General features: G+C 39.0%; 1 protein-coding gene across 1 annotated transcript in view; it reads left to right on the forward strand.

Annotated features, from left to right (window-relative positions):
* Positions 1 to 19,345, forward strand: part of KCNH5 (potassium voltage-gated channel subfamily H member 5) — a 294,759-nt gene that overhangs the window by 228,777 nt on the left and 46,637 nt on the right. The window contains exons 9-10 of the mRNA XM_034992617.1: positions 1,172 to 1,424; positions 13,412 to 13,608. Coding sequence (XP_034848508.1) covers positions 1,172 to 1,424; positions 13,412 to 13,608 — 450 coding nt within the window. The remainder of the gene's footprint in view (positions 1 to 1,171; positions 1,425 to 13,411; positions 13,609 to 19,345) is intronic.

Consider the following 19,345-nt stretch of genomic DNA (forward strand, 5'->3'; position numbering starts at 1 on the left):
TGATAGTGAGCCCCAAACAAAAGGAATCCTCAGGATATTTCAAGCCTTGGATAATTTTTAAAGGTTAAAATGCATGTAGTACAGGAAGTAAAACTATTGCATATTAAAAATTTATTCAGTATAACTTAGTGGAGAAAGATCAGCTTAGACTTCAGTTTGAGGGTTGAAAGCCTATCAAAGAAAAACATTTCTGTTAAGGAATAGTTTACCAAAGGGATTGGGCGAGGATTCTAAGTGAGTTTGTACATGCATCTTTAAGGTGGGTGGTACTGACTTCTGTAGTCACATCTTGCTTGATGATGCTCTGATTAAATGTGATGGTAGTGTCCATTTTAATCTGGGTCTTTAATTGCCCTGTCTGAGAGCTACAGGCAATAAGAGCCCTCTAGCCCTTAGATAGGCCATTTGTGCTCTCTTCTGAAGGGCGCCTAGAGCTTGAATTCTCCTGTTTCCCTCAGCAGTCTCTAGGAGTCAAAGACCAGGACGAGCAAGGGCTGCCACGCGGTAATGGTCCCACCTTGTCGGCAGTGCCACTTCCAATTGTCTGAGGCCTACAGAAGGCTGGTGAATACCCTTTTCACTCCCTGGACATAAATTTATTTGTAAAACAAAAATCTTTCCGAGTCACAAAAGACACACATCGAGGCTGGAGTTCTCTCAGCCAGTGCCAGCATGTCAAGCTGCGTGGGTACTTTTGTTGATTTTGTTTTCTTAGAATTGATTCATACAAATCCACCTTCAGTGTGGAGTAAAGTCCATTATCCTGAATTTTGTTTCAGTTGTGCAAAAACTCTAAAACAGAGACTAGACTAAAATGAATGTTAATGCCCTAGTTTATTTGGCTCTTTGAGGAAATTATATCAAGTTTTTTTCTGAGACCCTTCCTGACCACCTGAAGACTCTGTTCTTTCTATGGGGAGATCCATACCCCTCTCAAAGCTTTACTTTGTGGTACTGTGTTGTAATAGTCCATATACTCATCAGTCCATCTCACTAGGTTATTAGGTCCTTGAGAGCAGAGATGTGTCTTTTAACTTTGCATTCCCAGTATCTAGTACCGTGTGTTGCAGATTTTGTCACAGTCAATAAGTATTTATTGGATGACTTTTTTTTTTTCCTGAAATAGCCCTTTCTCTTTTCTTCTCACGTATTCGTTTCTCACTCTCTTCAGGTTCTCTCCATCTGTCCCAAGGACATGAGAGCTGATATCTGTGTTCATCTAAACCGGAAGGTTTTTAATGAACATCCTGCTTTTCGATTGGCCAGCGATGGGTGTCTGCGCGCCTTGGCGGTAGAGTTCCAAACTATTCACTGTGCTCCTGGGGACCTCATTTACCATGCTGGAGAGAGTGTGGATGCCCTCTGCTTTGTGGTGTCAGGATCCTTGGAAGTCATCCAGGATGATGAGGTGGTGGCTATTTTAGGTACTGTGAAATTTCCTAATGTAGTAGCAAATGTGTAACAGTTTTAGAGATTTTGCTTCTCAGGTTTCTTAAGAGAAATTTCCTCTGCTTGGTGACTTTGGAAATTGGGTCACTAACAAGATGATGAATCTTATGAAAACTAGTAATGCTCTTTCAGCAAAGAACATTAGTGCTGGTCACAGCTTCATGAGCTGTACAAGGGTTTGATTAAACCTTCTTTGGCAATAGTAGGACAATATCTTTTAGATTAGAGCTGATCATAGCCTAAGGTGACTGTACCTCCTGGTGTTGGTAAGGGTGAAGATGGCTTGTGGAACTATTTTCAGGTTAGTAACCTAGAATGTTAGTCTCAGAGGGGCCATAGAACCTGTCTAACTCAACACTTTCCTTTAGAGATGAGCAAAATGAGGACCAGAAAAGTTTAGTGACTTGCCCAGCTAGTTAGTAAATGAGTTAGGACTTGAGTACAGATCATCGTATTCTAAATATTTCTGCCTCATTCATCACAGTGGACCTAAGTAATGAGCTAAAAGTAATGAGGAGGTAAGTGAATTTGACCCATTATGTTGGAGTAATCACAATACAAGTAAATTTAGTTTTATAAAGCTGGGTCAATCCATTCATGAACCAACAAAATTATTTGACTAATAATAAAATTCATTCGAAAATTTGGAGACCCTGTAGATGGTTATACTAACAAAAAAAGGCGGTGATAGTGTATGTAAATAACAACATTTTGAAGAAATTACATGTTTGGGGCAATGCAACATATATGGATAAAACTCTACTAAATGGTACTTTACTTATTTATTTTTTTAAAGATTTTATTTATTTATTTGACAGAGAAAGACACAGCGAGAGAAGGAACACAAACGGGGGAGTGGGAGAGGGAGAAGCAGGCTTCCCGCCGAGCAGGGAGCCCGATGTGGGGCTCAATCCCAGGACCCTGGGATCATGGCCTGAGCTGAAGGCAGACGCTTAATGACTGAGCCCCCTGGGCACCCCTAAATGGTACTTTAGATCATTTCTGCTCAAATCTCTGTAACAGGTTCATGAAGTCCACATAGATATAAAAGGAAGCAATAATGAGGTCAGAAGAGAATCATCCCTTGTTTTCTCTCAAGTAAAAGAATTTAGAATTGCAGGATGTCAACTCCATTTTCATCATATTTTTCATGGCTTATGCCTCATGAAAAATGAGCTCGGTTTTTAAACTATTGGATTTTTTAGCTACTGAGGTCAACCTACCATAGCTTGAATGCCACTTACTCTTGTGAGGCAAAGATTGACTTACGTATCTGAGAAGCTGGAAAAGCAGAATCCAGGGCAAAAATGAAAAACTGATTTCAAAAAGCACAGTTGCCTGAAAAAAGACAGAATTGAGAATTGAGAAGCAGTGGCCTTTCGTGGGAAAATACGTTTAGTAAAATTTGTAGGAATTATAGAAAGCAGTTCAGGATTGCAAGTGGCCGAGCTCTATTGTTTTATAAACCTCTCCTTAACTGCTTAGAAATAATATTATAGTTAAGGTGAAATCTCTTTTAGGAACTATTTTTATTTGTGATTTTTCCAAGAGAAATTCATACCGCACTTGAGAGTCAGCACTGTGGGTGTGTGGAATGCTACTTGGTGTTTGTTCCGCTTTGTTTCCTGGCGTATAAAGGAGTTATATATAATCCTTCATAAAAAGTGTACATTTTGCCAGAACAATCCTTTGGGGTAAAACGAAGCATATACACACTACAACCATTCTTGTTTGCTTAAAGAAGAGCACAGAACACAAACCTGAAACAGGTGTATTTTCTTTTCCTGCACGTTGGTGTCAGTGGTGGGTGGAAGGCATTGGAAACACAGTAAAGTAGCTCTGTCTTGTGATGACCTCGGCTGTGTACTCATTGTTATTTGCTTTGCCCCATTTTCTTCACCACAGCCTCACCTTGGTAACTTATTTTCTACAAAGAAGGCTAGAGAAAGCCCTCGGTGCAGTGCCTCCGGGTTGGGTCTGTTAAGCTGAAATCATTTGCTCAGTGAGACGGACAAAATGCATTTTCTTTTCCCTTTAAAATAAAATGGTAGCTGGTTTTGCACAGTGACGTGGTAAAAATGAACACAGGGCCCCTGGGCATTGGACCAGCCTCATCATACAGCTGTCACATTTTATTTCCTTGTGTGCTTTTTGTTTATCTTCATCAAAAAATCTTGGGATTCAGAGACTTTTCATCTCTTCCTTTAATGAGTCAAATGATATGTACCCCTCTCCCTTCCCTGGCAACTTTTCTTCCCTTTTTTCCCATGGGCCTCTAACATAGATTAATTCAGCTAAACGGCAGTTAGACGATTTTTGTTAAGAAAAAAAAAAAAAAAAGTTTTGACCCGGAGGTGATCTCTGAGGGCGAGAAGTGCGTGCGTGAGGCAGAGGGGTGCCTCTGTGGCGGAGGCTGGCGGGCTGCTTGGGCGCCGTGGGGCCGGGCAGACCCTGTCTTACAGGAGTCTGTGGTTTGATTCAGGGATGACATGACAGATGCGGAGACGAGCTTTGAGAACTCTGTCCTGGTGTATTGGAGAGGCAGCCTTGTGCCGACCTGGGTTTATTGGAGAGGGAGCCTGAGGACACTGTGGACTGGACGTGTGGACTCGTGCTGACCTTCTGCAGGAGAGGGAGCGTGGGGCCGTGGACGGGCTGCCCTGTGTTCACACCGTGGGCAGGTCCACCCTGGAGGCAGCCGAAGCCCCGCCTGGAACCTGCCAGAAAGGCCTTTCCCGAACAGCCAGCCTCTTGACTTGTAGACCCTCACTCCAGCCCCATTTTATGACTTCTTAGTCTTGTGGTTTTCCATTGAGGGTGCATGTTTCCAGACTTTTCTAAATTACTTTCTTTGATGATTAAGAGACGGGTGGCAGGGTTGTTTAACACTCAAGATGCCTTAACAGTGTTTTAAGAAAGGGAGAGGAAAAGGGGAATTCAGTAGTGTCACTGCTAACATTTTGGTGACTGACCATTCCTTTTCCGCTCCTCCTGTTTTTCTTCTTCCTCTTCTCATTTTTTGGTAGTTGAGTTTTGAAATAATTACAGAAAAAATGAAAAGTTGCAAAAGTTATCAGGGTGTGAAGTTTGGTATGTATCTTCAGGTTTTCTGCCTTATCAAGGGATCTTCTGCCCGCATAAACTTTGGGAGGTATTACAGGTTTGATTTCAGACCACCACAAAAAAGCAAGTACCACAATAAAGTGAGTCAAATGAATTTCCTGGTTTCCCAGTGCATATGAAAGTTATGTTTACACTGTACCGCAGTTCATTAAGTGTGCAATAGCATTATGTCTAAGAAAAAAAGTATATACCTGCATTAAAAAATATTTTATCGCTAAAAAATTGCTAACCATCATCTATGCTTTCAGTGGATCATAATCACTGATCGCAAGTCACTATAACATATACTAATAGTGAAAAGTTTGAAGTATCGTGAGAGTTCCCAAAGTGTGATACAGAGATACAGAGTGAGCAAATGCTGTTGGAAAAATGATGCTGATAGATTTGCTCGATGCAGTGTTGCCACAAATCTTCAACTTGTGAGAAACCACGCTATACGGGTGTTCACGTGTCTTATTACTAATGTGTTTTCTGTGTCTCCTTGCATCTCCTGTCGTTTGTGCTAGTCAGTGGCTGCTGCTGGGTTATTTGGTGCACAGCTATTCCTAACTGTATATCCTCATTGTGAATTGTGGCTTTTAGCATTGTAATGTGTCCTTTTTTCGTCATGTCTAATGATTTTTTGCCTTGTAAGAGTCGGAAAGAAAGAACGTCTCTCACATCTAAGCATACCTCAGAAAAATGAGAATTTCTCTCAGGTGGTCTGATAGGAGATTTTTACACTGATTCATTGGCTAGTTGAAAGGTAGTGAAGGGAGGTCATTTTAAAATTAATTAAAATTGCTGAATCCAAAGAACAGCTGCAGTTTCATTCTTTTGGATCTTTGCCTCTAAACAGTCTCTGGGTAGGTACATAATTCTTTAGTATGTTAAAAGTGTTTAATGAATAAGTTCTGAACCGTAACTAATTAATGGAAAGATAAAAAAAAATGTAGTCAACAAATACCTTCTGTTTTTAACACTGAAGGATGGCGTCAAGATGTTTTTCTAAATAGGGCAGGTGAACATAATTGCAGTTCATGTCTTTTTCCAAGTTGAAGTTCTTTCAACTCCTACACCTCCACCTTTTTCTTTTTGACCTCACTTTTTATGAAACACAAAGAATTCCAAATTAAGTTCAGAATGCATACATAATATTTTATACTCTTTCATATCTTCTTGCGTTTAAGTTCCTACCCTATCATTACTTCATGTGAACAGATTTCTTGGTGTGGCTAAAATAGCTAGGTTACTTTTAAGTGTCTCCATGAGGGATCTTACACATTTAAGGGCTATAAAAGTGACATTTCCCCGTGAACCATAGACCTGGCCCCTAAGATACTTGTTTTGCTGCATTCACATTTTGTCTTTTCTGTGTCTACTCATTATTAGGATCATAGAGTTGGAGTTATTAATGTAAAACAATCTGTATCTAAGTCTTTTAATTGTAAATTCAAATTCCCAGGCTCATTAATGTAGAGCTTGGATGGAAGGGTTAGATATTGTTACGGGGCTGGGGATGGGAGCATAAGTGAGGCAGGGACAGACAGAGTCAAATAACAATATTCTAAAAAAATAATTTCTAGTACCTGAGTTAGGATTTCATTTTAATTAGAATCAGTTATTTATAAACATTTTTGCATTATCAAAGAAAACTTATAAATTATGGTGCTCAAAATTCAAAATCTGCTTATTTTTATTCCAAAAAGAAAAAAAATCCGAGATGTGAATGAATAATATTTTGCTATTTTGAGAATCTGTGAAAATGTGACTTCTATGCTACAGTTAAGATTTCTTCCTGCATACTTGCTATTAGAAGTCAAGTGTTTCACACTTTAAATCCTTAAAAGGGCTTTTCCCAAGCCCCAGATAATTATTTTCTTTTGTATCCACATTTCTGCGTTTTGAGATGTTGAACTATGAACCAGGTAGGTTTGCTGTACATATTATGATGATGAACACAGTTAATTCAGACATTTCCATAAAGGTCAAACTAGTTATTTGCTTTTTAAAAATTGCATCCTTGTCTTATTTTAAAGTTTTGAAGTAGTGATTATGATATCATTTGTACATGGTTCAAATTATATACTTAAGAGTTTTTCAGTCTGTAGATTTTTGGATAAAATATGAATCTTTACAATCTCGTAGCTGGGACTCAACTTCAAGTTGTCTCCTCCTCCTCTTTCAAAACTAAGTCTTGTTTACTCTCCCACCTCGTTATTTCTTTAGCTTATGCATAATATCCCTTCCCATAACAACTGCTCATAAAATTCTGGTCCTGGGCTGTGGCTGCCATCCTAAAGACCTTTTAGCTCATAGTCCGTCATCTGATTCAACCTCCAATTCTTTGTTACGTGGCCGCCAAAATAATCTTTCTAAAATATAATTTATCAGGTTAGTCTTCTCACTAAGATTGACTTTTTAGCAACTTGGGGATAATATGTAGCTTTGAGGCCATTTTGGTCTCATTTCCTTTCCAGCCTGACTGGTGCCATTCCCTCGCCCTACAGTGTTTTCACAGCATGCTGAGTTGCAGGAAGATTCCTGATACCACCAGGTTCTCTCCTACTAGCAAGCTTCCTTGTTTATAACACATTTTTCTCCTCTTTTTACTTGTCCTGTCTCTTGCTTCCTCATGTTCTTTCGTTCTTTCCCTTATTGCCCTGGTCTGGATTAGGTGCCTCTAATCTGGGCTCTCACCGCATGCCTACACATTTTTATCTTTTACCTGTTTCACTCTCTGTCTGCACTGTAAGCACTTGAAACATCTTGCTCATTTTTGTCTCTCTGTCATCCGTGTTAGGACCCCTTAAATAGGTTCTCAACAAGGTTCAATTATCCAGATTAGCTAGCACTTTATTTTGCCATTAAGCTCCTTTCATCACTGAGTTTGTTCAGGGTACCCATGAAAACTATGTTGTGTTCTGTTGCTGTTTTCTTTATGTTTTATCTTGAAATACTGACTACCCTCTGTTTCTCTTTCCTCTAAATGCTTATAGTAAAATGCATTTCCGTAAGATTCTAGCTTTAGCATAGATCTATTATGGGTTAAGAAAACATTTTCCTACTATTAATTAGGTACTTTGTAAAAGGAGAATATGGTGGTCCAAATGTTAAATATCTCAAGTCACTTAACACTCTTTAATAAAACACTCCTTCCTTGTTCGAGGAACTCCCAGTATCAAGAAAGAATCTAATTTATACCATGGTCATTGGCCACAGTAGGAAAACTTGAAATTATATCTGTGGAAGGGGACTTCACTTTGATTCCTGAAAGCAGCATCACTTTCCTCATCAACTGGAATAAATAGTTCTGCAAATCAGAATTAATTTTATTAGAAAATAAACATTTAAGAGTTAAAAGGGGCTTAAAAAATGTTTTGTAGTTAGTGAGTGAACCCCCCTCCCCATGCTTAAGTAAAATTTAAAATCCATGCATACATTTTGATTTTAATATTTATCAAAAGTGTATTTTAAAAAAATGTACTTCAGCCCCTTTGAGAGTCTGATTTAAGTACTAATAGTTATTGAGGACTCATTATTTTATATGCACCATTACGTCAAATCGTTTAACTCTGTGAAGAGAGCACTTACTGTGGTCATCTTACAGATGAAGAAGTCGAGGTTCTGCAGTATCAGGTGATTCACCCCAGGTCATAACTATTTTTAAATAGAATTTGAAACTATACAATTATTTGGTTTAATCTTGATAGAAAATGTAGGGCCTATATTAATGTTCCCAATGTGTTTCCTTTTATTAAAAAAAAATTTTTTTTCTAACCACACTGTTAAGTGCCATACCAGTATATATTACAAAAACGCTTCACCAAATATTACCTGAGTATAAGATGGTTAATCAGCCATTCGGGATCTAAAAATCCGACCCTCATAGTGATGAGTTTACCACCAGTCAGGTGGTTAGGACTAGGGAGAACTGGCTCAGAGTGTGAATCTTGGGAACCTTAAGAACACAAGATGGGGATCTTAAATTCTGCTCACAGGTCTTTCCTCTGGGTCCTGGAAGAGTTCCGTGTCTACCTAATTAGTAGGTATTAAAGTGGAAATGAAACTTTCAAGGATGCTTCGGTATTGCAAGAATGGCCACAAATCTTTGCAGTTTCTTCCTTGAACAGGTGGGCTTATTTCTCCACTCCTTCAGTCTGTTCTGACCTTGTGACTTGTCTCAGTTTTTACGCTGAATGCTCCACCCTTCCCTTAAGTGCTGACTTCTCTCAACAGGGTGGGGCTGCTTGGCCGGCTGTCTTACTGCTCTTCTGTTTTCCTGAGGTCACCACCTCCACTTACTGAAAGCTTCATCTGCATTTTCCCAACTGTCTTATACCTACCATACATCAGTGTCTTGTTCCCACTCTCCTTCCCTACCTTCATCCCTTATTGATGTTAGGAGACTCTATTTTTACAACTACTTAGAGCTATTTGGCTCACTCTTTGTGTAAATAAAAATTTATAAGCTAAATCAGTGATTTTTTTTAGTAGGTAAGAATTATTTGCTTCTCTAAAAGTGTCTTCCAGTTTGTATCCATTATAATTTTTGAACAGAATGACTTTGGACATCACTGAAGATTGGCAGGCATTAATTCTAAATGTTTTTTTTTAAAGATTTTATTTATTTATTTGTCAGAAAGAGAGAGCATGAGCACAAGCAGGGGGAGCAGCAGGCAGAGGGAGAGGGAGAAGCAGGCTCCTCACTGAGCAGAGAGCCCGATGTGGGACTCGATCCCAGAACCCTGGGATCATGACCTGAGCCGAAGGCAGACACGTAACCTACTGAGCCATCCAGGTGTCCCCAATTCTAAACATTTTAAGAGATTCTATTCTAATACAACTATATAATTTCTTAATTTTAACACTTATCACCTTGTTCTTTCTGTTCTTTTCCTTTAAAACATTACCGAATGATACTTCTTGTTGGTAATAGTCAAAGTCCATTAAAAATCATATAATTCTAAAACTCATAGTGTTGTTCATTTATAAATGAATATTTTTATGCCTATGTATTCATAATAAAGTTTATGAACCTACTGCAAAAATCAATCATAGTGAAGGGCTGACTAATAAATAAAAGTGAATACAGGGATTAGGTCCACTCTGTAGAAAAATTATCAGATAGATCCATCACTGCACCCCACAGGAAACGACCTAAGTTTCGAATGCTGTATTTTTAGGGATTCATTGGCTGTATTGACCAATGAATAACTGAGATAATTATTATGCATTTGTTTAATCCATTTCATTAACTCACCAAATAATGTGTTTCAAATTTTTTAAAAAGCTTTGGCTGTAAAGCCAGCACCTCAGGGGATTCATCATCCCTAAATATACCATGGTCCGCATTGCTCCTTTAGTTATGTTGTAACTCGTCGTCTCTGTTTTGTCTTGACATTTTCCAGTTTCCTAATCGATGAATCTGAAACATTTGCTCCTGTTTTCCAATCCTGTTTCCTGTGGTTTCGAAGTGAAATACTGCATAAGACTTGATGCAAAGAACTGAGAAAATATAAATAGACCAAACAACAACTTTCATGTTGAGTGTGAACTTTTCTACTAATTTTAGGGCTTTGGGGGAAGGTTAGTTTTCTCAAGCTCTGAAATGTTTGTAGCTGAGACTACTTGCATCCAGTGAGAGCTGACCTAAAAACTAGCATCAAATATTCTATAGCCATGAAGATGAACACGAGTTCCCAGCCCTGAAATTCTGAAATTGTGCAGTTATTGGATATTCCGCACATAAACCCATGCCTCCACAACCTTGGTGTAAATGTGCATAGTATTCCTTGAAGAAGAACATTAGCCAGCTCTACTGTGGCTTGTAAATTAACTGATTTACAAGACACATCTTCCAAAAGAGCCATAAAAGTTTATTGTGAATTGAGCGACTATAAGATGATATAGACAACTGGATAAAGCAAACACACTTTAAAATGATTGATTAGATTAATATCCAATCGATAAATTGTGTATCCTAATGGAAATTCTATGTCATAAGACAATTAGTATTGCTTATTATGTAATGCGAGTTTCGATGCTGGGAGCAGAATTATCCACATTTGTCAATTTTGCTATGCTTCTCTAAACTTTTTTAAGGGGAGAAGCAGGGGATAAGTTTTACTTTGGTTGAATCAGTTAACTTTTCTGTACTTTTTAGTCTTTCAGTGGTATTTGGAGTTGAAGCCCTAGATTTTAAAGTCTTTTTCTTTTAAATGTGACATAGAAAAAATATTACCCTGAAAATATAATTTGATGACTTTTAGTTGACTTACTACAGAGTTATAGATGGACAGAAACCTTAAGCATTAGTTTTTGTTCATCTTGTTTTCTTTAGGGTCAAAGGAACAGATGTTGATTCAGGGAGTTAATCACTTGATCTAAGCCACACCCTTACAGATGGAGCCCCACATCTAACTTGGATCTCACAATTCTCAGTTTGTTCTTCTGTGTCTTTCTCTTCTTCTCCCATTTTCTCATTCACGTTTTTTTTCAATAAATATTTGTTGAACTCTTAAGATTTATTTATTTTAGAAAGAGAGAGAGTACGCAGTGGGTAGGAGCAAAGGGGGAGGGAGAGAGAGGATCTTAAGCAGACTCCCCACTGAGCATGGGGCCCATCGAGGAGGCTCTATCTCATGACCCTGAGATCACAACCTGAGCCAAAACCAAGAGTTGGATGCTTAACTGACTGCACCACCTAGGTGCCCGATGAGCTCTTGAACTGTTCTAGGCATTGGGTGTTGACCTGAGTGGATGAACCAGAGAAAATTCCCTGCCCTCATGAGTTTATAGTCTAGCTTAATGCTATTCTTTTCACATCACATGCTTTTTATTTATGAAGGATACTAAAAAGATAAGTAATTTAAATTTAAATTTTTGGAGAGAAGTATGGTAAGAATTTTAATTTCAGCGGTTAGGTAAAATAAAATACATAACAGACATTTGAATGCCTCCATATTTAAAAATGGTCTATATTGGCAAGGGGAAATTCATTTATATGTGGAGTATCTTTCATCTATTGATGATGTATTCATCAATGAATATTTATCTATTATTCTATAGCTCTATATACATATTTTTTATAATATAATAATTTTTACAAGTATTCCTCAGTTTATTTTTAAATGAAATATAATTAACATATAATGTTATATTAGTTTCAAGTGTCCAATATAATGAGTCCATATTTCTATATGTTACTCAGTGCTCATTCAATGAATATGCTTATCATTAAATTTGGTACTTCTGATAATGCAGTTAGAATGAATACTTACAATTGGAATTACTTGTTTAAAATTTAGAGAATGCCACTTACATATTTCTGAAATCCCTGTAGTCAGTGGAGGTCTCTAATTAACCTTCCTTGGATGAATGCATGGCTATCAGACAGTTAGTTGAATTTTGGTCAGTGTCACTAACTAAAAGAAAATTTTGGAGTGTCCAGAAACAAGTAAGATTGCTCAAGATGAATTAAATATCCATTATGGTTATTTTATGCTGATCAGATGATTACATGGTAGTTTTAACCACTTTCTCAATAATATGCATGTTTTCTCTTTCCATCCCAGAATGGCTCGTGGTTCTCTAAGGATTTCCAAACTGCCTATGTGGGCAAGAGTCTGTAATGTCACTCCCTCAACCTCAGTCTCTCTGCCTCTCTCTCTCTCATTTCTCTGGTTACATGTTATCTTTTCTCTCTGCTCGTCTAGCTGGCCTGAAGTGTTATAAGATGCCTTTCTTCTTCCTGTTTTCTTGTTAGTTCTCACTTTGGTCTTCATGATGAGAGTAGATACTTACTCACCTCTGTGGTTAGCATGTTGAAAGCATAAGTCTTTGGCACAGTGCCTTCCGGAAGATCTTTCCTGCCTCGATAGATTCCTTGTTTTTTCCATTCCCAAACTTTCCCTTTCCTGCAGAGGAACAGAGAATGCAGTTGAGGAGACTTCAGAAGCCAGGGGCTCTCATGGAACTGCCTCTGCAGGAAGTCCTTTTGGCACTTTACCCCTGGGTGTTCCTTATTCCCCACCTTGTTTGGGCAACTAAGTACTCTTGATTTGGGGTGGTGAACTGCGGAGTTCAGGTCACCAGGGGATGGTGCTCCAAAGTGAAGAGTTGATTTCTGGGTGATTTGCAGAATTTAAAAAAGATGTCCACATTTTACTAAAGTATAGCACTCTTTATGGAACTGTTGACAGCATAACAAACCTGAGTCTCCATGTGTTCCCGTACTCAGCAACTGAAGCTTTGTAGTTGTGATGGGGAGCACCCCCCCCCGCCTCCCTGGGCTGGGCCCTGAGGCCCTGCATAGAGTTTGGCTCAGGGGAGAGGGAAAGGCATCCTTGGGGAATAAGTCATGGCCAGTATTCGTCTGCCTGGAGCACAAGACTTAGTTGCTGAATAATGCATGTTTAATATATGTCGAATCAGTTCCAGATTTATAAAGGCTGTAACAGTAGATCCTTATCTATTGCAGTCTACTGTCATCTCTACAGAAGGAGCAGAAGAAAGAATGAAACTAAAGAGTCACCTTTGCTCCTTCTAGTCAGAAGGGGAAAAGTTATGATGGCAGGAGATAATGAAACTATTTGTTAAAATGAGATTTTTGGCTTCTCTGTTGGATTTCATTTATTCATACTACTCTGGATTTCCACCGAGAACTGAATTCAGGGTGATGTTACTTTACATATTATATGAAAGTGTTATGCATTGTTATACGTATTTGGATGGGGTTATCCACTCAGGCTCTAAACTATGCTAGTAGATCAATACCATACATGAAACTGAATAAAAATAGTGATTAGGATAAGAACTAGTGTAGATAGTTGAATCCATATCTTATACTATTTTCCAGGGAAAGGTGATGTATTTGGAGACATCTTCTGGAAGGAAACCACCCTTGCTCACGCGTGTGCCAATGTCCGAGCACTGACATACTGTGACCTCCACATCATCAAGCGAGAAGCCTTGCTCAAAGTTCTGGACTTTTACACAGCTTTTGCAAACTCATTCTCAAGGAATCTCACTCTTACTTGCAATCTGAGGAAACGGGTATGTCGTGTGGATCCACTTGCCCTTATTAGAATCGGTAGGGTTAATATGTCATACTCTATTAGCTGAGAAGTGCAAGAGGTATTTCATGTTGCACTCATACATTCTCATCGATGTAAAGTGACATAATTTTCTTTCCCTTTCTTTATATTTTGTTTACTTTTTAAGGGGGAGGGGATTCCTGAGTACATGGTTAAAGACTTGAATCTTTATAATTTAAGTGTAAAATGAAAACCAGAGTTGAAGAGAAACAAACAAACTGTACTGTAACCTAATTAGTTCTTAAGGTTTATAATAACTGCCATAAAAATAACATGAGTGTCTCTTAGTTTATTATATGGGTTTTTTTTTTTTTTTAGGTTGGTAAGTTTAATCAAGCTGGTTGCTTATTTTATATTCCTGACTCTATTATAAACACCCTTTCTCATTTAGTGATCAGTTCATAAAGCTTATTCCCTGTGAATTCTTTCAAAGCACACTATCTTAAGAAAATAATTAGCCACACTGACATATCCTACAAATAGGTACAGCAGCTCTTAACTTTGCGCTGCTGCTGCAAATGTAATATTCATGGCCATTTTCTTTTTTATTGATGAGTGTGACACAAATATAGTTTGCATAAAGAAATCTAGCTATGATTAATAGGTCATTGCACATAGGCTAGGGCTCTTTTATTGCCAAGAATGAAATACACACTTGGACAACTGCACTTAAGGAATTTCATCTAAAATGATTGCCCGTCTATAGTGAAGTATTTTGAAATAACAAGCCTTCCCTCCCACTGCCCCCTTAAATAGGACCTTCCCTTTAGTTAACATGGAGGAGAAAAATCAAGCCAAGAGACAAATCAGCATCTCTACTGTAGCAACATAGAAATGAACATAAGCAAATCATTATAATTCTCTACGGGGGGCGGTTCTAGGAGAGGATAGGACTGCTGGAGTCATATTCGTACTAGCTGTGTCACGATGTTGGGTCTATATTTGAATAGCATTTTCAGTTTCTATTTTTGTTATAATTGGGTATTGAGCATCCACAACCTGCTAGACAATATGTAGAGTTGTTGCAAGCACAGAGACGAAATAGAGTCCCTGTGCTTAAGGTGTGAGTCCCTATGCTTAAGCCAAGTGTGAATATTCTATGAAACACAAATAAGTGAAACACATATTTGTACTAGTAATTGAAAGTTAAGGTAGTGGTGGACGTGGAAGAGGGCTGCCGATAGGAACTAACCGTGGAACTTTCTTGCTTATTCGTTAGGGAGTGTGGAGTCTCGTTTAAGTAGAAATATGTCTCCTTTGGTCTGTACTCTACCTTCCCCAATGACATCCTCTTCTACAAGGCAGCCCGTTAGATATTTGAAACTCTTATATCTTATTAAGTCTTCTCCAGTATAAATTTTGCCAGCTTTGGAGTCTTCCCACATACCACAAGATTACCGAAACCCCTATCCATCATTGTTATGGTCCTCAGGACAGATCTTATTTGTCACTGTCCTCCTCGAAGCATGTTGTTTACACAGTATCTCATCTGATGTTTATAATATTCCTGTGGAAAAAAAGGACAGTTATTTTCCCTTCAAAACACATGAGGAAACTCAGGCCCAGGGGATTAATATCAAATAACCAACTGATATATTTGCAGTGCAAGGTCTCAAAGAGGGATAATTAAGACAATTCACCAGTAGAAAATAAATATTGGTTCTTCAGAATGAGTTCATCACAAAGCTCTCTCGCCTCTTTATTTTCTCTTTTGCACATCTGAGCACATGCACACCACACACACACATTGTAATGTATGTGGAGTGCACATACCTCTGATAGGAAGAGAAGCTAGAGACAGAAAACTGTGTGTGTGTTTTAAAGATTTTATTTATTTGTTTAGAGAGAGAAAGAGAGTGGGCAGGGGGCAGAGGGAAAGTGAGAGACCATCTCCAGCAGACTCTCTGCTGAGCGTGGAGCCTGACGCAGGGCTCGATCCCACAACCCTGAGACCATGACCTCAGCTGAAACCAAGAGTTGGACGTTCAACCGACTGCACCAGCCTGGTGCCCCTGTGCATTTTTTTTTAATAGGACTTGGGGATGCTGGTGCACAGGTTACATCGAATGGCTTCTTCCCTTTATGACGTGCTCCCTGTCACAACCTGTGTCACGTTTTTATTTTTTAATAATTCCAGCCCTTCTTCAATGGATGGATGGTCTCAATAACTTGGCGAAATGTGGGGAGAGGTGTAGTGTCAGTCAGTGTCACTTCATTCTCAGGAGGAAAAAAAGTGTTCTCATAAAAAAAACAAACAAAAAAACAACAACACTGAGAAAATATCCTCCAATGACTTGTGAGAATAACTACCATTTTGAGGGCCTGTTTCATAGCCATGCACTTCAACATATTTTATATATAATAATTGACCTTATGAAATTTCAGTAACCCGCACATGAGGCACCTCACTTCCATTTCGTCGAGGAGGAGGCTGAGGTTCTGAGAATGGGACAGCTAGCTGCCAAAGAAATTATGGCTCAGGGTGTGGATTTGAATCCTTCTCTGTCTGATTCGAAAACACAGATCTTTGATGGTACCGTGTTGCTTTGGCTTGCCAAAATACTTGGTATTTTTTTTTCCACAACAGTATTCCACAGACACACTGTCAACCATTTATAGTTTCTCATGTGCTCAGTCACTTTCACTTCGTTCCCCATGGAGCTATTAATAAAAGGGTATTTTGTTCTTATGGCTATTACTGCAAGCATTCTTGCATTGAGTATTTTTTGTGAATTGGATATGTGTTGTGAGTTGTATAATCAAAACCATGTCCTTAGTATGCTCGTGATATCTCATAGCTATCAGAACCACTAATTAGGGGCGTGTTTCTAGTAAGCTGGGGGAGTCGATTTGGAACCCGGATTTTCAGCTGTCAGAGATTACAGCTCTGGCCACATGAGCGGGTGTGGTGGCTGGGTGGAGAGCTTTGCATGGTGTGGGACTGTTGGTGGTCACAATAGTGGGGGATGTGGCAGCACTTTAGCTGCCTGTCTCCCCTGCCCCCCGTCTCCATTAGAGAAGAGTAAGAGATTTGCTATGCCAACATAGTTCCCACTAACCATCCTTAAGTTCCTCTCTATAAAAATTCTAGAACTAGAACCATAATTTCATCCAATAACTAGAGCAGGGGTTGGCAAACTTTGTCAAGGACCATTCAGTAGATATTTTAGGATTTGAGGGCCACAGAGCCTCTGTCTCAAGCTTGCCATTGTGTGAAAGCTGCTGTCTTAGCCCAGGGAGCCCTCACAAAATACTAGACTTAAACAACAGGAATTTATTCCCCACGGTTCTGGAGGCTGAGAAGTTCAAGATCAAGGTGCTGGGCCCAATTGGGTACCAGCGAGAGCTCTTTTCATTCTGGCTTGCAGACCTCTGCCTTCTCACTGTGTCCTCACATGGCTGTGAGTGAGGGAGAGAGAAAGGGAAGAGACGGAGAGTTAGGGTTGGGGTTAGGGTTAGGAGACAGAAAGGGACAGAGAGAAGAAGGGGAAAGAGGGAGAGAGGGAGAAGGAGATCTCTCGAGTACCTCTTCTTATTAGGGCAGTAATCTCATCATGAGGACCTCACCCTCACGGCCTCATCTAAACCTAATTGGCTCCCCAAAACCTTTTCTTCAAATATCATCACATTGGGAGATTAGGGGTTCAAGATACAAATTTGGGGGGAATAAAATTCTGTTCATCACAGCAGCCAAAGATAGTATGTAAATAATTGAGCATAGTTGTGCTTTACTAAAACTTTACATAAACTGGTGGCTCTCACGGGCCTTAGGGTGTCCATTGCTGAAAGGAGAAGACTGCAAGTTAGCTAGGGAGGACAATGAGTATGCACACAGAATCCTCTCGCCTTGTGTTAGAAAGCGACTCTACCACTTGCCACTCAGAGGTTATCATGAAATGGAAAATGCCATACAGCAGAGGTGGCTGCAGAAACCAGGTCAGTAATACCCATGAGGGAGGCCAGGCTCACGTGGCCATTGAAAACTAGAGTTCACACCATCTGTAGAAGGGGTGGCTGCTACTCGGTCTGGTTGCACCCTGCCTTGGTGGAATGCCAGCCCAGTGTTGCTTGGTCTGCCTATTTTGTTTCCCCAGAGAAGACAGAAGTATGAATTTTTATGCAAAATCACGTTAGTTTGGTAACTAATTTGCTTTGTGGTTTTTTTTGTTTGTTTTTCCTTTTTTTTTTTTTTTTTTTTTTTTAAGAATATGGTCAAACAAAACAAGTCAGCTTGCTCTTGGTCCAAATGTTTGTGAACTAAATGGAATGAGTTCATGAACTCTTGATCTCATGATAGTAGAAGCCTGAAATTTTTACCTGAAGCCCGTGAATTTGGTTAAGAAAAATTACTACATCTTTATTTTCTTTAATTTCTAAGTGAAATGTAGCTTTTCCTTCAATTATGAAGGTTGGTAACAAACTACAGTATTAGTAGAAGTACCAAAAGAAATCATAGAAATTTTCATATTATATTGTATTTGTTGAAGTGTTTAGGCTTATCACTACTTAATAATTATCGTAGTTATTATAGACATGCTCCTAAGATAAGGTTATTGTTTTAAAAAAAAAAAAGTACATAGATTACTATTTTGTGAATTTTTTTTTTAAGATTTTTTTTTTAAATTTGAGAAAGAGAGCACATGAGAGTATGAGAGCAGGGAGAAGGAGACTCCCTGCTGAGCAGGGAGCCTGATGCGGGACTCCATCCCAGGACCCTGGGATCATGACCTGAGCCGAAGGCAGACCCTTAACCGACTTAACCAGGCACCCCACTATTTTGTGAATCATTTTTTAATATTTTGGTAACTGAATTTCAATATAATGTTTTTCATTTGCAATACTATGTATTTTATTTTGTGCACTTAAAACAACTTTTCTGAATTGAGGCCTGTTCTACAGGCTTTACTGGACTGCTAGAGATTAATACTCCCTATACTACAGTCAGAAACTGGACTCAGTTGAACAAAAGGACTGGTTGGTGTATTTTTTCCAATAAGAACACAATTCCATAGTTTTCACTAAGTTTAAACATATTCAGAATAGGTGCAGGAGAGCAACAGAGGAAGGTTGACTCACTTGCTGACTGTATGTATTTATTTACTTAGTTAATGGAAAATACAGTTGGCTGGAATGACAAAATGATGTTTCTCAAGCTGAGGACCAAGCCTCAGGTGCAGGTCTGCAAAGGCAAGCAGCACACCCAGCACAGGTGATACCTAAATTTTAAAGGATTTTAATCAGACTTTTAAAGTAATTAGTGCACTTCTACTCATTCTGCCGAGTTGTGATGCAATGAAGTTTACCTTCTGTGTAAAAAGAGTTAACAGAGCAGATCTGACCGCTGTGCTTTGAAAGAGCTGCATATGAAGCGAGCCCTTGGCTGGCTGGCTTCTGGGAACTTGGGTTTCAGGAGGGTTCCCTCCAGGCTAACAGGTGAGAGTGGCTCATGGTGCCCACACTATTTATTCAAACAGTGTGGTGTGTGCTAAACATTTACTTATAGCTGCATTAAGTGTGGTTGGGGTTTTGAGTTATTTCTAAACATTTCCTCCACTTTCAAGCTAGCATGAACATGTTTTCCTCCAGATGGACTATTTAGATAAGAGGAATAAGGAGTTTTATTTCTATTTTTGGTACTTCTTCTGACAAGACCCTTTGACAAAGTGTGGCCCAGAAAGTATTGACGGGCTCAGTGT

This window comes from Mirounga leonina, unplaced genomic scaffold (assembly GCF_011800145.1).
Source record: "Mirounga leonina isolate KUSES-001 unplaced genomic scaffold, KU_Mleo_1.0 Mir_82, whole genome shotgun sequence".
Classification (NCBI taxonomy): domain Eukaryota; kingdom Metazoa; phylum Chordata; class Mammalia; order Carnivora; family Phocidae; genus Mirounga; species Mirounga leonina.